The 16,243-nt window shown below is 37.6% G+C and overlaps 2 protein-coding genes across 2 annotated transcripts; one reads left to right on the top strand and one right to left on the bottom strand.

The window, feature by feature from the left end:
• Positions 1-407: 407 nt before the first annotated feature.
• Positions 408-13,635, bottom strand: LOC109051084 (intraflagellar transport associated protein). The gene is made up of 7 exons (XM_019068630.2): positions 13,518-13,635; positions 8,141-8,283; positions 7,875-8,050; positions 5,619-5,693; positions 4,078-4,132; positions 876-1,015; positions 408-733 (listed from the first exon to the last, which is right to left on the bottom strand). Exons 2-7 carry the CDS (start codon positions 8,271-8,273, stop codon positions 623-625), a joined length of 690 nt encoding a protein of 229 aa, XP_018924175.1. The 5' UTR covers positions 8,274-8,283; positions 13,518-13,635; the 3' UTR covers positions 408-622.
• On the top strand, positions 12,958-15,725 carry LOC109051083 (recombination activating gene 2). Its single transcript, XM_042753013.1, has 2 exons — positions 12,958-13,159; positions 13,886-15,725. Exon 2 carries the CDS (start codon positions 13,900-13,902, stop codon positions 15,490-15,492), a length of 1,593 nt encoding a protein of 530 aa, XP_042608947.1. The 5' UTR covers positions 12,958-13,159; positions 13,886-13,899; the 3' UTR covers positions 15,493-15,725.
• Positions 15,726-16,243: the final 518 nt, after the last annotated feature.

Here is a 16,243-nt window from a genome sequence, read left to right as displayed (position 1 = left end):
TTTTGTTCCAGTGAATAAAACACACTAAGACAGAACGAGCAATTAATTACTTTTCCAAGTACGTAAGTAAAAGAATTGCGCCACAGGTCACCAATTTGAGCTGTTGAGTCAGAAAATGAAAACGTTTGAGCCTAGCTAGTTGTAAAATAATAACAACATTAATATTCATAATGACATTTGATTTGAACTAAAAGACAAATACGCATCTTTTGGTTTGTTTATGCAAATTAAAGCACTTTTAAAGTCAAAATAAAATTAAAATGGACTACTTTCTATAATGGATTCTTCAAAGCAACCATGACTTCTCTCAGAAGTCCCTTTATGGAGGAAATATGTGTTGTGGACACCGTTTCATGCTTATTTCTGTCTTGCTCATCTAATAGTCAATAAAATGTAAAACTGGACTGAGTGTATTACATTTAATTGTGTCTTTGAAAACACTAACATAATTTATTGAGTAGTACAGATGCTACAAATTGCAGAATTATCATTCAAAACAGCCAATCTGTCTTCCCTCTAGTTTTTTTGGCACAATAAAAACCTCTCTATCATGTTAACAAAGACTTTACTCTGTAAAACTCCGTTTTTAAAAGTGTTTGCCAGTTTTATACTCATTTACAGCTCAAGATGGTCTGCTGCTCTGTTCCTGGATGGCGTATTTGCAAGACAGCACAACATTGTCGTAATCAAAGTTCTCATCCAGATGGAAAGGAACAACCTCCTCGCTTTCATCCTAGAATGACAAAAAACAGTTAATAAAGAAAAGTGCATCTCAGTCCCTGAGTTTCTTCCCAAGCTCCAAAGCTCTAATACACACACACAGATATACACATTGTTTTATTTTTTTTTTTTTTTTTTTTTGTGTTACCTTTTACCTGGTTCTCAGCTGCACTGGGAGTGTGTGTCCTCTGGTCTGTGAAAGTAGAGGAGATCTCCAGCAGTGTGTGGCGACAGAGCGATGAAGAGGAGACAGCTATCAGATCTTCTTCAATCTCACCTGGCAGCGTATATGTGCCTGACAACACACAAAAACATTCATTTACAAACTCTTTCTTCTTTGACAGTGAATGTGTATAAACTCTCATATCTCTGACACTCTCGTTATTATCTTTTGGTAGTGTTTATGTATTCATCTGTTGATTTGGTATTATACTGTTCTAATGTATATTTAAATCTGTTAATTTTTTTCTTCTCTATGGTTTTACTGTGCTGATTCATGTTTTATAAACTGTAAACAACTATGATTGTTCATTTTAGGTTGTCACCTTAAAGTCTGACAAGATGCAACCGATGAAAATTAATCTATTTGGCTAACTCTGGCTTATTTACAGTGTTTGACTGTTGATTAATGAGCAGTCTCTTTTAAATAAAAATTCTGTCATTATTGACTCACCCTCTTGTTGTTCAAAACTTTCTTCCCATGAAACAATGTCTGTGTTGCAGGTTACCATATAATGAAAGTGGATGATTGTCAAGCTGCAATAATAACTAAAAAATATTCTGTCTTCTAAAGCCATTTAATAATTTTTGTGAGAAAAAGAAAATTCGAGTTATTTTTTGTTACAAGTCGTTAAGTGAAAAAAGGCACATTTGCATCAAAATTAGTACATTTCGAAGTGAACTTACAATTTATGTCATAAATGAAGGACTGATGTGCTAATAAGCTGTTTACATCCCATCTCTCAGTGGATTTTAGCAGTAGTTTATGTGTATGTGAGAGAAAGACATCAGGCCTGGCAAGAGCTCAGCTGATGCTGATCTTAATTAAACAGCTCATTACTGGCACAGTGAAAGTCATAGTCTGAGCTGCTGGGTGAGGACCAGGAATCTGAGGGTGTAGCGTGCATGTCTGCATGTTTGTTTGAGTGTATGCAAACACCATATGTGTGTGTGAATGAAGAATCCCCACACACCCACGTCCTTCAGAACAAGGTGGTCTCCAAAACAAGACCATTAACAGCTCACTAAAGAAACACGGGAAGAAGCTTCATGCAGCTAATGAATCTGAAGGCTGATGCTGTTACGCCGTGCCGTGAACCTCCCTGACCGGTGAGCAGAGGCATGTTTCATTAAAACTGGAGATGCCTGGTAGCTCTTCTTGAGCCTTGATCTGCTTCGACCAAAACCGCCTTCCCCTCAACCCACTTTAAGATTCATCTGGAAAGGCAATTCTTAAAGGGATAGTTCACCCAAAAATAAAGATTCTGTCATTAATCTCTCACTCTCATGTTGTTCCAAACCCGTAAGACTGTAGGCGCATCATGGTACTCTTGTGAAAGCGAGAAAAAAATTGTTGAATAAAGTCATAATTTTTGTTTTCTTTGCGCAGCAAAATTTATTCTCGTAGCTTCATAACCACTGATGTCACATGGACTGTTTTAATGATGTCCTTGCTACCTTTCTTGGCCATGAACATGGTAGTTACGTTGCGGTCTATGGAAGTTCAGAAAGCTCTTGGATTTTATCAAAAATATCTTTAATTTTGTTTTTGAAGATGAATGAAGGTCTTACGGGTTTGGAACTACATGAGGGTGAGTAATTAATGACAGAATTTCATTTTTGGCTGAACTCTCCATTAACGGTAACATAAGTTACGGGCCTTCACATTAAGGTTATTATAGTTTTGAAAAATTCATAGTTTCTTTATTTTTTATTTACATTTGCATTATGGTTTAGTTACTTTTAATTGTGCATAAATAGTTTTTATTTCTTCATTTTTTCATATAATAAAATAGGTTTTATTTAGTGTTAGCATAGTTTTACTTTTTATTCCTTCTTACATAACACAAACTGTTCCAGCTGCATATTTCTAAACAACTGTGGTGTTGAAGTCCTCAATGAATAAATGTTTTTAGTTTTTGAATGAATCTAATTAATGATTCACTCAGAAAGCCATTTGTCTGCTTCCTGAATGAAGCAGCATTTCTGAACAAATTGATTCAGTTGACTGAATAACTGATTCACTCAAAAGACATGAGGGTGTAGTCTGTCATTGAGTTTATATTTACTAAATGTGACATTCATAAAAGCAAACTGTGACTGGTTGTTTTACATGTCCTTAGAGGCCTCCTCCAGAATAAAAGGTTCTTTTTTTTTCATTAAATAAAACAATTATTTAAAAAAAAAATGTTGTCAGATTTTCAAAAGTTATAACACCAAACACCTACAACATTAGGACAAGAATGCCAACAGCGACCTGCCAACTCCCGGCAAAGGATATCTTTACCATCACCAACAACCAGTGACATGATTATTCATGTTAATTAACTTCAAGTTCAGCATGCATCTTGTTGTTATTCAGTGGATACGACTGTCATTATAAACACGCCACCTAATGACTTTCACATACACCCTTTCCTCTGAATTAACACTCTGATCACAGACAAACACACCGAAAAACATGGAAGCCCTGCTCTGAACAGTAAGGCTCTCCAATCAAAAGAGGCTTTCATTCCTCCAACTATTTTATTTATTTTTGTATTAAACTGGTCATTGGAGTTTAAATGAGCCTCTCTGGCACTGCAGAAAAGAGCGACTCATTACAAGCCTGCAAAACAAGCGTTAAGCCTGCCTCGCCAAGCGAGCGCTTGCCCCCGGCTCTAATGACAAGGGAGCGGTTTGGAATTTGCATGCATTGAATATGTGTAATAAATGGTAATATATTTAAATCAAGCTGTATGAAAGCTCTAATTACAAAAAAGGCATGCACATGATATCCACTAAACCCTATTAAAGGTAAGGTGAGCCCATGCAATCCTTACATATGCACATGAAAAGAATATTTATGCCAGTATACAGTACCTCGCTATTCCCAATTTTAGAAAACACCCATATAGGTGATGCCAACATGTCAATGTGTATTATGTGAATTTTCTATGAATTTGTGATAGATCCAATTCCACTTGAAGCTGCTGTCAAATATGAAAAAGATGACGAGAACTGATGTGCTTTACATGAGAAAAGAATTTGTAAAAATGTAAATAAAGACTCCAAATGTGCATCTAGGCCACTGTTATCTACATAAACTGTGTTAAGTGTCAAGTATTTGAATTTGTTACGTTTTAGAGTAATAAACACCTGTAGTGTCAGCATTTTCCTCTTCATCCTCTGAATCTCCCAGATAATTATCAAACTGCCAAGAGAGGAAAAAATATATTTCATGAACAGTTATTTTACAATTACAATTGATTAGAATTAGCAAATAAGTCCTCAACAGAAATATTGTTCTTCACACAAAAATGTCATTCACAAAAATGACATACACAACTCATTTATACAATAAAACTATACTAAACAAACAACAACTTCCCAAAAACACTACCCATAAAGTTTAAAGCTAACCATCTTACCAAACTATAAAAACATAAAGATTCAAACCACAGGTAAATATTACGTGACACCTTTTCTAGAAAATTTAAACACTAACAAACACCGTTTTAAGAAACTTGAAACCCTGACAATAGTTCCAACAGTTTAATGTTAGCTTAGCTTGTTCTAATTAGCTTAAAATTTCAATACACAAACAATTAAGCAAAATTTAAATCTTGATTTAAATCTTGACTTCAACAGTTTAATGTTAACCCTAGCTTAGCATACTCAGCTTATAAACACAAAAATATTAATAAAAACATTCATTTTTTATTAGATTTAAGTGTTGACTCGATTGATTCCAACAGTTTAAAGTTAATGTTAACTTAGCATACCCTAATTAGCTTAAAAATACATAGCACACAATATTAAGAAAAACAGTCCTTTTTTATTAGACTGAAGTCTTGATTGCAGAGTTTAACGTTACTGACAGCTCATTATAATGTTAAGTAAAATAGTCCTTTTTTATTAAACTGAAGTCTAGACAATGGTTTAATATTACTCTAATGAGCTTAAAAAACAACAGCAACAACAATAAAATAACAATACTACAACGGTTCTCAATACCAGTCCTCGCACCCCCCTGCTCTGCACATTTTGTATGTCTCTCTTATCGCTTCAGAAGTTTTGTTCTATTCGAACGTAAGTGCCCTACGAAGTGGACATCACAGGATATTCTGCCATGATTCCAGTTCAAAGCGAACGTATATGTTCCATTCAAAGTGCATTGAAATGTGTGAGAAGTGAATTTAAATTGTATTTATTTACAGAGGTATATGACGTCACACTTGTCCGTGTGTGAAGACATTAGGCAGCACAAATCCGTGAATGAATCTTCCGAAGTGAGGTAAACTTCAACAGATTTCCCCTGTTCAGGGAGTAGGGAGCAATGAACACTGTGTAGGGACCATGTCAATGGGAAAACAGTTCATGCACGGAGCTCACTTCTAACGAGCTGATTATCTGAATTAGGCGTGTTAACAGAGAGACATCCAAAATGTGCTGAGCAGGGGGTCGCGAGGACTGGAATTGACAACCGCCGCAATACAATACAACAGCAATAATTATTTTTTATTAGATTGAACACAATCGATCCAAATAATGTTGAAGTTAGCTTAGCATACTGTAATGAGCTTATAAACACAATTATTAAGTAAGCTTACATTGTCTTGTTTTGGTTCTGAATGAAATAAAAGCATGTTTATAGGCATCTCAGATACATTTTTAGGCATCTCTAAAGAACTGTTCACCTTCACAGGTCTGTCTGGAACAGAGTTTGATGGGCCGCCCAGTCTTCCTCCAACACAACCGCCATCCAGCAGCACCTATACAAACACAAACTCATAAACTCACCATCTCATTTCATTAAATGATGCTCTGAAATGACAGCAGCCATGCGAATCGTTGTGATTACAATCAGTACAACATTATAATCAATACAGCTGTTTTTCTCTCCTGGTGGCAGGGAGCTAAATAATGCAGAGGCTTTTTTTTTGCATCGACTAGCCTGGGATGTTAGCTGATGTGCTTTGCGTTATTGACAGTAACCGGTGCTGTGGCTCGCCAGAGCCCCACTGAGATCAATACACAAGCCAGGCGGGAATCTTAAGCACCGTTCACACAGACAGACAGATAAGCAAAACACACATTGCAATGAAGCCATCCAATATGCTGAGAGGAGAAATCCAAAGGAATTGAGGAAGAGAAACATCAAAAAGACAGAACATAAAGAAAAATGGGGAATCTTTTTAGTATTTTGAGTGGTGCTTGCTCATACTAAAGACACCACTACAATGTTAAGTTACTAAGAGTTTCCATGGCATTTTCAGTGTGTTGCTTTGTAAGGTGGATGCATTCTGAAGAAAGTGGTGTTTTCATATAACAAGTTTCAACCACAAAGCTAGGTTGTTGTGACCAGAGCTTTGCTATATGTTTCTACATGATTGCTAGCAGGTGCAGTTTCTTCATTAAGGCGATAGGACGAAATATGAAAGGGAGGATTTTATTTTCTGTCACATTCAACCACAATTGTCACCTTAATAGACTGTTTGTTCTGCCTCTGGATATTTCGTACAATCAGCGTAAAGTCACATTTTGTGGAGTACCACCCCTTTTTGGACAATTTCACTCTGGTTGAGAATTGCAGGCTGTTCTCATTGACTTCCAAACAAAGGCACTGCAATGCAATCTTTATGAGTTCCAGGAGGGCTACCACTACCGTGATACGCATCATACGCAACCTTAACTTCTGCAGTGATTGGTGGGAACAAACATACTTCTATTTATAAGAAATATGAATTCAGGACTAGTCTGTATGGGCTGAATAAAGCAAACCTGACTGTAGTGGAGGTAAAGATGATTACAGTGACATACAGGAGTCATACATTAAAAGACATGCACAAGTCCATTACTATTATTGTGCATACAAACAGACCATGTAGTGTATGTACAATACTCTGATAGCTCTTTGCACGAGCACATTTAAGTATGGTTGCATGTCTGGCAAGTGTTTTATAATGGACACTCGCTGAAGAAATGTGTTTTATAGGAGTTTGCAATGGTCAGTGATGTTGCAAGCACATTTTCTTCAGAATGCATGTACAAAAGTCTCCACCAAAAAGCTAGGTTGTTGTGATTGGTGTGATTTTTAGCATGCTGATCTGTGGTTACTATAGATAATCACTTTCAGAAAACACAGCGTATTGCAGCCATGGCAGAAACTGGGTCAGAGATTGCAAATTCTACCCAACCTAAAATTCCTTGGCATACATGGAAAAGCTCTGTGACCCGAGACATATAAAAACACACATAAAGCAACTCATCAACAAAGGCTCATCGCCTTCCATTATCAGCTGCGCTCGTTCCTGTAGTGTGACCTCAATCTGGCAACCTGCATGAGCGTCGAGTATGAGGAGGAAAGGGTGGGAGAAACAACTCTCTCAAATATTTTGAATTTGGACTACAGTACCGATTTGAACCGCTAGCTGTCAATATTGCATACTACACCTTTAACTCTACAAAACAACACCTTAACTAGATTATACATGGTTGCCAGAGCATTGCTATGTGGTTGCTAATAGTTTTGGAGTGAATTTCTAACTGGTTGTTTTGGCTGTGTGGCTGTTTGGCCATTGCATTCAGCAGAAGATTTGAGTTGCACTTAACCACATAAAAATCATCATAATTCTAGGTGGTTATGCATTGTTTCCAGAGTCCTGCAAAGATGATCGCAGTAAGGTTGCAAGGTGCTTACCCTTAATCCTGAGTATAAGCAATAGTGATGTTAGCCTTGGGAAACACCACTAAAAAGGCAAAACAAAAATGACAGATGGAAAAAAGAGCCAATTATACATAAGAAGGACCTGTATGTGTGTGTTTGATGAACAGAGCAGGAGCTAATGCAGAAAACTTTAACTTTGATTGAAGGGGGGTAAAAGAGAGGTCTGTCTGAACTTCTCCCAGTAAAGACTGTCAGTTTGAGCGGTTCGGATCTATAAGGTGCTGACCTCTTCCTGATCAGCAGTCGGTGAGCAGCGATTCGCCTGTCCCATCCTTTGGTATACGCTCTCCTCCATCTCTGTCACTTCATCCTCTCTTAGTCGCTCTCGGCTGCTGTCCATCTCTCTCTGGGATGGGTCTTCATGTCCTCCAGGAGCAGTCAATCCCGGATCCCTCACATTCTCTGCAATGGGATACGACAGTAAAGACCACGGGTGAAGGATCACGGACGTATCAGAGAAAAGAAGATGTATGTGGCATTCAGTATGCTCACCTGGGGTCAAATACGTGAAGGTGGACAGGAATTGCGCATATGTTTGCTCCGGGGAGTTGCAAAATTGCTCCAGAGCTTCAGTTATGGCTTGGTCATGATCATTCACACCTGAATCGTTAACTAAACCTGGCATCCTGTCAAACCTATCCACATTGAAAAAGAAAGAGATTTGCCTGGTGCAATGAACATTATACTATTAAGGGTACTTTGGTTTTTATACATACACAAGGGTTTGCGTACAGTGCGCAGCACAAATTTCGTCACCAGAATAGTATGCACGTAGTGCACACACAGTAACCGCACATGCTTTCTACGCATACAGTAGGTCATTTATGCGCAGTGAATTTATTTTGCATTAATCAGTTGTTCCACAAGGTGGCAACACTGGCCCAGACCGACTCAAAAAAATATAACAACAGCAACAAAATAGCAGAGACTGCAACAACAATAGATGGCGGCGTTGACAAGTGCTTGTATGAGCCCTTACGAAAAATAACCATGGTTTTACTAAAAAAAAAAAAAAAAAAAAATTAAAAAACATGATTACTATAATTAAACCATGGTAACCATGGCTTTGCTACACTAACCATATGGTATTTGTAGTAAAACTGTGGTTTTACATATAGTAATCAATATGCCAAAAAAAAAAAAAAAACATGGTTACAGCACTTTTACTACAATACCATGGTTAATTTTCATAAGGGAGGGGTTTATGAGATAGCTGCAACTTTAGTTTGAGAACAAGAGAACAAAGTCATTTTTATTAGTCATCATAACTTCTGGAGAGAAATAGAGCAGATACTGGACAAAGATGAAGCTTTCTAGAGCGCATGCGTTTGACGACACTATCAAATGGAGTAGACACTTAGGTCTGCGCATGTTCGCTTGCATACGCATACAAAAATGAAGTATACTTTGGGCTTTACCGCCTACATAAAGCAAATTTGTTTAAAATAGACATTTGCGTTTGCCATGCAAACCCAGAAAGCCTGAACCAGACGAAACAAAGATGAAGTACTGGTATAAAAATCATAAAAAAATAAAAATGATGAAGAGGTCCTGCTAGGCTGCACTTTTTTACAGGTCACTTATCACTCGCGATATGCATTATAGCTGCATTAACCCTGATTGGAATGAAATTATCATTTTGAAGTTCAGCTTAATTACAATCAATGACGGCTGGGAAGGGGGGCAGGCAGTGATTGCCGTGACATTAAAATATAATGAAGAATGGCGTGATGATCGTCAGAAACTCTGAGCTGTCGCTGTGTCATTCATCACGAACACGCCCTAGGGAGAGACGTCTTCAGGTGGCACAACATTAGCGGGGACAGAAACAGGTGCTACACTAGAGTTTAATTACTCTCCTCTATCAATAATACAGCACAAATCCTTGCATGGCTTCAGGCCTCAGCTGTACTGCTGGCCCACCTCTTCCTTCTCTCTTGGAATACTACCATTTCTGTAGTATGTACTATATAGTCTGTGGGCACATTTTCTATATGTACAAAACAACCAGATTTGCCCTGAAGTGCAGTATATGACATTTGACTAGACCTTCCATTTCCTGTACGACAAATGAACTGGAAATAAAATCAGTACTTTTATATCAACTTTTCTATACTCATCATAATAACTGCCAAATTTTCAACACTGAATAAGGGAATAAGGGGGAAGTCGTGGCCTAATGATTAGAGAGGTTTACTCCTAACCCTAAGGTTGTGGGTTTGAGTCTCGGGCCGGCAATACCACAACTGAGGTGCCCTTGAGCAAGGCACTGAACCCCCAGCTGCTTCCCGTGCGCCGCAGCATAAATGGCTGCCCACTGCTCCGGGTGTGTGTTCACTGCTGTGTGTGTGTTAACTGCTGTGTGTGTGCACTGTGGATGGGTTAAATGCAGAGCACGGTATGGTGCCATACTTGGCTGTATGTCACCTCACTTTTTTCACTTTTTTTAATAGCATAAATAATACAAAAAAAAAAATGATATTTTCTGCACACTATGCAGTACTCAAGTACTCTGTTCAAAATATATCTCTGCATTACTAGTGGTGGAACTAGTGATGTCTGATATATGAATGAATCCTTCTTTTGAACATGAACAAAAATAATTGCTAGCAGACTGTAAGAACTACTGCATTCAAATACAGACACTGCGATCAAAATGCAAAAATTCGCACAATTGGTAATCAAAAACTTGCATACACAAGCTGAAACTATATATATATATATATATATATATATATATATATATATTATATTATATTTGAAACAAAATGCACAAGGACTTCTGGAAAGACTTCTGAGGGATGACTCAAATGGGTGACTCTGGTTAGCCTTTTTATAGGTTATTCAATCAAAAAAAGTCACAAACTGACTGTGAATTTTTTTCTAAAACATTGTGCAGGTAGTTATTTAGTTATAGACAATAACCAATAGCATGCATGGCCTGCGTGACATCAGCAGAAATTGAAGTTTGTCAGGACAAACACTGTTTTCCTTTACAATTTTGTAAAAGGAATGTGCATTAAGAAAAAGGGTACATTTTCATTTTATGTTAGCGATCTGAACAAATTGATTTAATAACATGAATCAGACACTACATGGTAGCTACTATCCACCTTATTTTTCCTAAGAGTGGCCGCGGCCATTTTTAAATTTAATGTGTCTGGCTTCTGTGTCATCCTTCCGGCTATTTTTAGCTGTACAAAACAGCTCGTTTTGCTACTTGATATTGCAAACGGGTGTTTCTTAGCATATTATTCGAATGTTTTAATTATAAACACACTGGTTTATAGCGAAAAACGTTTTGCCGTTTAGTTACTGCAGCTTGCGGCTAATGAATCGAAGTCTCGCACAGAAAACAGCTTACTTCTGCGTTGAAAAAAACAGCTAAGTAGTCTGAAAGTAATATCTTCGTTCATTACAATGCAAGCATTTAAGTTTTGTTGTTTGTTGCGTTTCAGTCTCCCTCTCCATTTCCTCGCGTCTGTTTCATTGCGACGGAGCTGGAAAACATCTGCATTCATTCATTCGCCGCCACCGTATGCAAATCCATTTCAGGACTCAACAGGTTTATTTTACAGCGTGTGAACACCGGCATGTAAGTGCGCTTGAACGGGAGAATAAAGCTCTCCAGTGCGCTTGGAAACACCGAAGGAATTCTTTATTTTGTGTGGCGCCTCTGGGGAGTCGCTGAGCCTCCTCTTCATGGCCCTGCTCTTCAGACACAGGTGCTCCGCTGTTTATGTTTTTCACTCGTGGTTACGTGTCTTTGTTTTGCACTCTCACACACACATCTTTTGGCCTCCAAAACAAACACACAACTGCACGAGGGCTCGCGCACAGCCCCCCGAAACACAAAAACATTATGCTAATGAAGCAGGCACAGCTGTTCGCTTCTTCTCCCTCTCTCTCTTTCTTTCTTTCAACAACAGTCGTCTAATTTCTCCCGTTCCTTTAAAGAGCCGCCAAGCAGAAAGTTAATGCAAATATAAGCCTGCGGGAAATAAGGAGTATTTTTACAAATCCGAGCTACCCCTCCTGCCAAAATGTGATGTGTGACTCACGCATTCGGTATTCGGTGTAATGAGAGTGAATCATTCTGCTCCTCACCGAACCCGACGCCACAGACCACTCAGATACACAGAGGAGACTATTTTAACAGCACATTACATACAGACCTACTACACTGTCACTGGTGCATTATGAAGAGTGTGATAATGGTGTCGAATGCAGGTCATAAAAAAAAAAAAAAGAAAGAAAGAAAAAATTCTGTAGGATTGCACTGTGGCCTAATCAGGCCAATGTGAAAAATCTATGCAACCTGACACATTTACAGCCAATTAAAAGATATTTGATATTTAGTTATTTGAGTTATGTGAGTTTTAACTAAAATATGCAGCAAGATGTCCGTTTTAACTTAATATATGCCTGCAAGATGTCTGTTAAATATCGCTTAATCTGGAAAGCATCTAAGCATCTAATAGACGTCTTTATGATGTCAGTTTTACATGCTTTCTAAATCATAAGCATCTTAAAGATTTTTTTTGAATATCTGTTTGACATCTTGGAAATGTCCAAACAATCTAAAAAAATACATCTTGCAGATGTAAATGCAGACATTAAAGACATCTCTGTGATGTTTGTGTGCTATCATCTAAGCTGCATTTACTTGATCAAAAATACTGAAAATATTGATTATTATTTCAATTTAAAATAGGCCTGTTTTCAATTTGAATTTGTTTTAAAATGTCATTTATTTCTGTGATGCAAAACTTAATTTTCAGCATCATTCCTCCAGTCTTCAGTGTCACAAGAGCATTCAGAAAGCATTCTAATAGGCTGACTTGGTGCTGAAGAAACATTTCTTATAATCATTATAATCAATATTTTTTGTGGAAACCATGATTATTTTTTTTTTATTTTATTTTTTCAGAATTCGGAAATTTTTAGGAAGTTTTGAAGAATTAGAAAGTTTTGAACTAATGGCATTTCTTTGAAATAAAAAATCTTTCATAACATTATAAATGTCTTTACTGTCACTTTATATTAATTACATTCTTGAACAATATTCATAATATTGTTTTCTTAAAAACCTTCAAAATATAATTAATAATATTAATATTAATAAAACACGTTCCAATCTAACTACATTATACATAGTGTCAGTGGTGTTAATTTGTGAAGAAAGACCATCCATATAAATTCTTATGAGATTTTCTGCATTATTCTTTTAGGCAAATAAATCACCAGTTGTAAAACACCAATATGAAGTCCATATTAATACACGGACCAATGATGCACTGAGTTTGTGCTTGTTTTCATTCAAACTTGTGCGAGTTGTGCTCAGACACCTGTTGTAAGCAGCAGTTACAGACAGTTAACCTCAAGATGAGCCAGTCAACCTTCACAAACACTGAACCTCTTCCACTGTCACCAAGCCATTTGCTTTAATATCTCAAATAAAAGTTTGCAGCACCTCACAGCTCTCAGTTTTCGGAGTGCATTGACCAAAAGGTAAGAAATATACATGTTATTAAGATCAATATTCTAAGACTATGCATTAAATATTTAGAAATGTATGTGAAATTCTTGCGCCTTATAGAAAATAAACACCTAGGTAATTACGATTTTTTTAATAGTATTATAAATATATACTATATTTATCTTTAGTCTATTTTTATAGTGCAGCAGTAATGGTGACAGCCAGAGCTTAGCCTACTTGTTTAACAAGATTTTTCTTGCGAAATTGATTATATAAAGACATTAAAACGAATCTTAAAAGTGTAAAACTGAGAAGCGCTTTTAACTGTTAGAAGCAAATAAGAGAATAACAGCGTTCAGAGTTCATAGAAACATCTCAGAAGTAGCCTACCGTTTAAACGTAGAACAAGAAACGCCAGTTTCGCACTGGATGCTGGGTAATGTAGTCTTTTTATTGCAAGCTGAACGGGATTCTCTAAGGGAAGCGGGATTAATGAAAACTACAACCAGTTTCCTGTGGGAATGTTTCTATGTTATCAGGGAAACAAGGAAAGGGATATATGGTTCCGCGTTTTTTTTTCTTTATTACTTTGATTAATTATGATAATAATAACAAAAAACCTTATCATACTACTCTTAATATGATGCTAGTCTTAATTCAGTCAAGCTATGCAACAGACAGGGAATTTCTTGACAAAATGTTTATATTCTACAACTACTAAAATGAATAATGTTGTTTTTCATTTATATTTTACACAGTTCTCTGCAAAAAGATGACCTTGCAGCCTCTGACTGCTGTGAACTGTGCTGGCCTTATGCAGCCAGGCTTCTCCTTATTAGAGCTGGAGGGTGACGTTTACCTCTTTGGTCAAAAGGGCTGGCCAAAACGCTCATGTCCAACTGGAATATTTGGTGTGCGCATAAAAAATGGAGAACTTAAGCTGCGTGCCATTTCATTTTCAAACAACTCTTGTTATCTCCCTCCCCTCCGATGTCCTGCGATAGCTCATGTTGAGCCTCATGATGGCAGTCCTGAGTGTTACCTTATTCATGGTGGCCGAACACCCAACAATGAGCTGTCCTCAAGTCTCTACATGTTAAGTGTAGACAGCAGAGGATGTAATCGCAAAGTCACATTGTGCTGTCAAGAAAAAGAGCTGGTTGGAGATGTTCCTAGCGCTCGATACGGCCACACCCTCAGCGTGATCCTTAGCCGAGGGAAGAGCGCCTGCGTTTTGTTTGGCGGCAGGTCCTACATGCCCCCCACCGAAAGGACCACAGAAAACTGGAACAGCGTGGTGGACTGTCCACCACAAGTCTTTCTTATTGACCTAGAGTTTGGTTGCTGTACGGCCCACACCCTCCCCGAGCTCACGGATGGCCAGTCTTTTCACGTAGCTCTTGCGAGAGAGGACTGTGTCTACTTCCTTGGCGGTCACATTCTCAACTCTGATTGCCGACCACCTCGTTTGATCCGCCTACGTGTTGAGCTTCTCTTAGGAAGCCCTGTCCTCACCTGTACTGTTCTTCATGAAGGTCTCACCATTACCAGTGCCATAGTTGCTCCTGTTGGCTATCATGAGTATATTGTTTTGGGCGGCTACCAATCTGAGACTCAGAAGCGCATGGAGTGCACATACATTGGCCTGGATGATGTTGGAGTCCACATGGAGCCTCGTGAGCCTCCTCAGTGGACCAGCGAGGTAACTCACAGCCGTACTTGGTTTGGTGGCAGCCTGGGCAAAGGAAGTGCCTTGATTGCAATCCCCTCTGAAGGAAACCCAGCTCCACCAGATGCTTACCATTTCTATCAAGTGAGCTTCCAGAAGGAACAAGATGGAGAAACATCAACTCAGGGATGCAGCCAGGAGTCCACTGATTTTGAGGACTCTGCACCTTTGGAAGACTCTGAGGAGCTGTACTTTGGCAGAGAACCTCATGAGCTGGAGTATAGCAGTGATGGAGAGGGTGACACCTACAACGAGGAAGACGAGGAGGATGAATCTCAGACAGGCTATTGGATCAAGTGCTGTCTAACCTGCCAGGTGAACCCCAACACCTGGGAGCCCTACTACTCTACTGAGCTCACCAGACCTGCCATGATATTCTGCTCCAGAGGTGAAGGTGGACACTGGGTCCATGCCCAGTGCATGGAGCTCCCTGAAAGCCTTTTGCTTCGCCTTTCTCAAGGCAACAGCAAGTACTTCTGCTTGGATCACAGAGTCCTGCCCATGCAGGAGATGACTCCACCACGCCAGATGATGCCAGTGAAGAGAGTCCCAATGAAAATGACCCATCGCAAAGCTCCAGTTTCGATGAAAATGACCCCAGCTAAGAAGAGCTTTCTGCGGAGACTTTTTGACTGAAATGTTGTTGTTCTGTTTTGTTTTATATCATAACTATGTGTTTTAATTGTTTTATATTAACGGAAAATTGGATGTGTTTTTTTTTTCATAAAAATAACAGAAATGTATTGTTAACTGAATGAATTTGCTTACTGCAGTATTAAGAAACTAAAAGCATTTTTTACAAGTCTTGATTGATATTGTTAAACTGACGATTTATTTCTTCTTTAAAATGTTGAGGGAAAGCTTGTGTGTTTTTTACTGCTTCAATAAAAAGAAATAAAAATTGTAACTTTGTTTTTATGCTTAGAATTTATATATATATATATATATATATATATATATATATATATATATATATATATATATATATATATATATATACATACATACATACATACATACATACATACGCATACACATTATATTGTTATGTACAGTAACATATTACAAAAAATAAATAAATAAATAAAATAGGACAAACAGTTCTCAATTGGATTTTTGGATTATTTATTTTTATTATTTCCCAAAAAGAAAAGAAGTCAAATGTAATTTATTACAAAACATTTATACTAAGTATGAGTTAATGGATTACAACAATCACTGTAATGCTCTTGCAAAATGAAAGAAAAAATAATGATGGGTCAAGAACATTACCAGTGCCTTTGTGCAAGTCTACAAAAAAAAAAAAAAAAATCTTTTTTTTTACAATTATAAACTGTGCGATGCAGTGTTTTATTTCAAATAGAAAAGAACATAAAGCAACTGAAAC

This window comes from Cyprinus carpio, chromosome B25 (assembly GCF_018340385.1).
Source record: "Cyprinus carpio isolate SPL01 chromosome B25, ASM1834038v1, whole genome shotgun sequence".
NCBI classification, from domain to species: Eukaryota; Metazoa; Chordata; class Actinopteri; order Cypriniformes; family Cyprinidae; genus Cyprinus; species Cyprinus carpio.
Note: the sequence above shows the minus strand (reverse complement) of the source record. Positions and strands in the feature narration are given on the sequence as shown.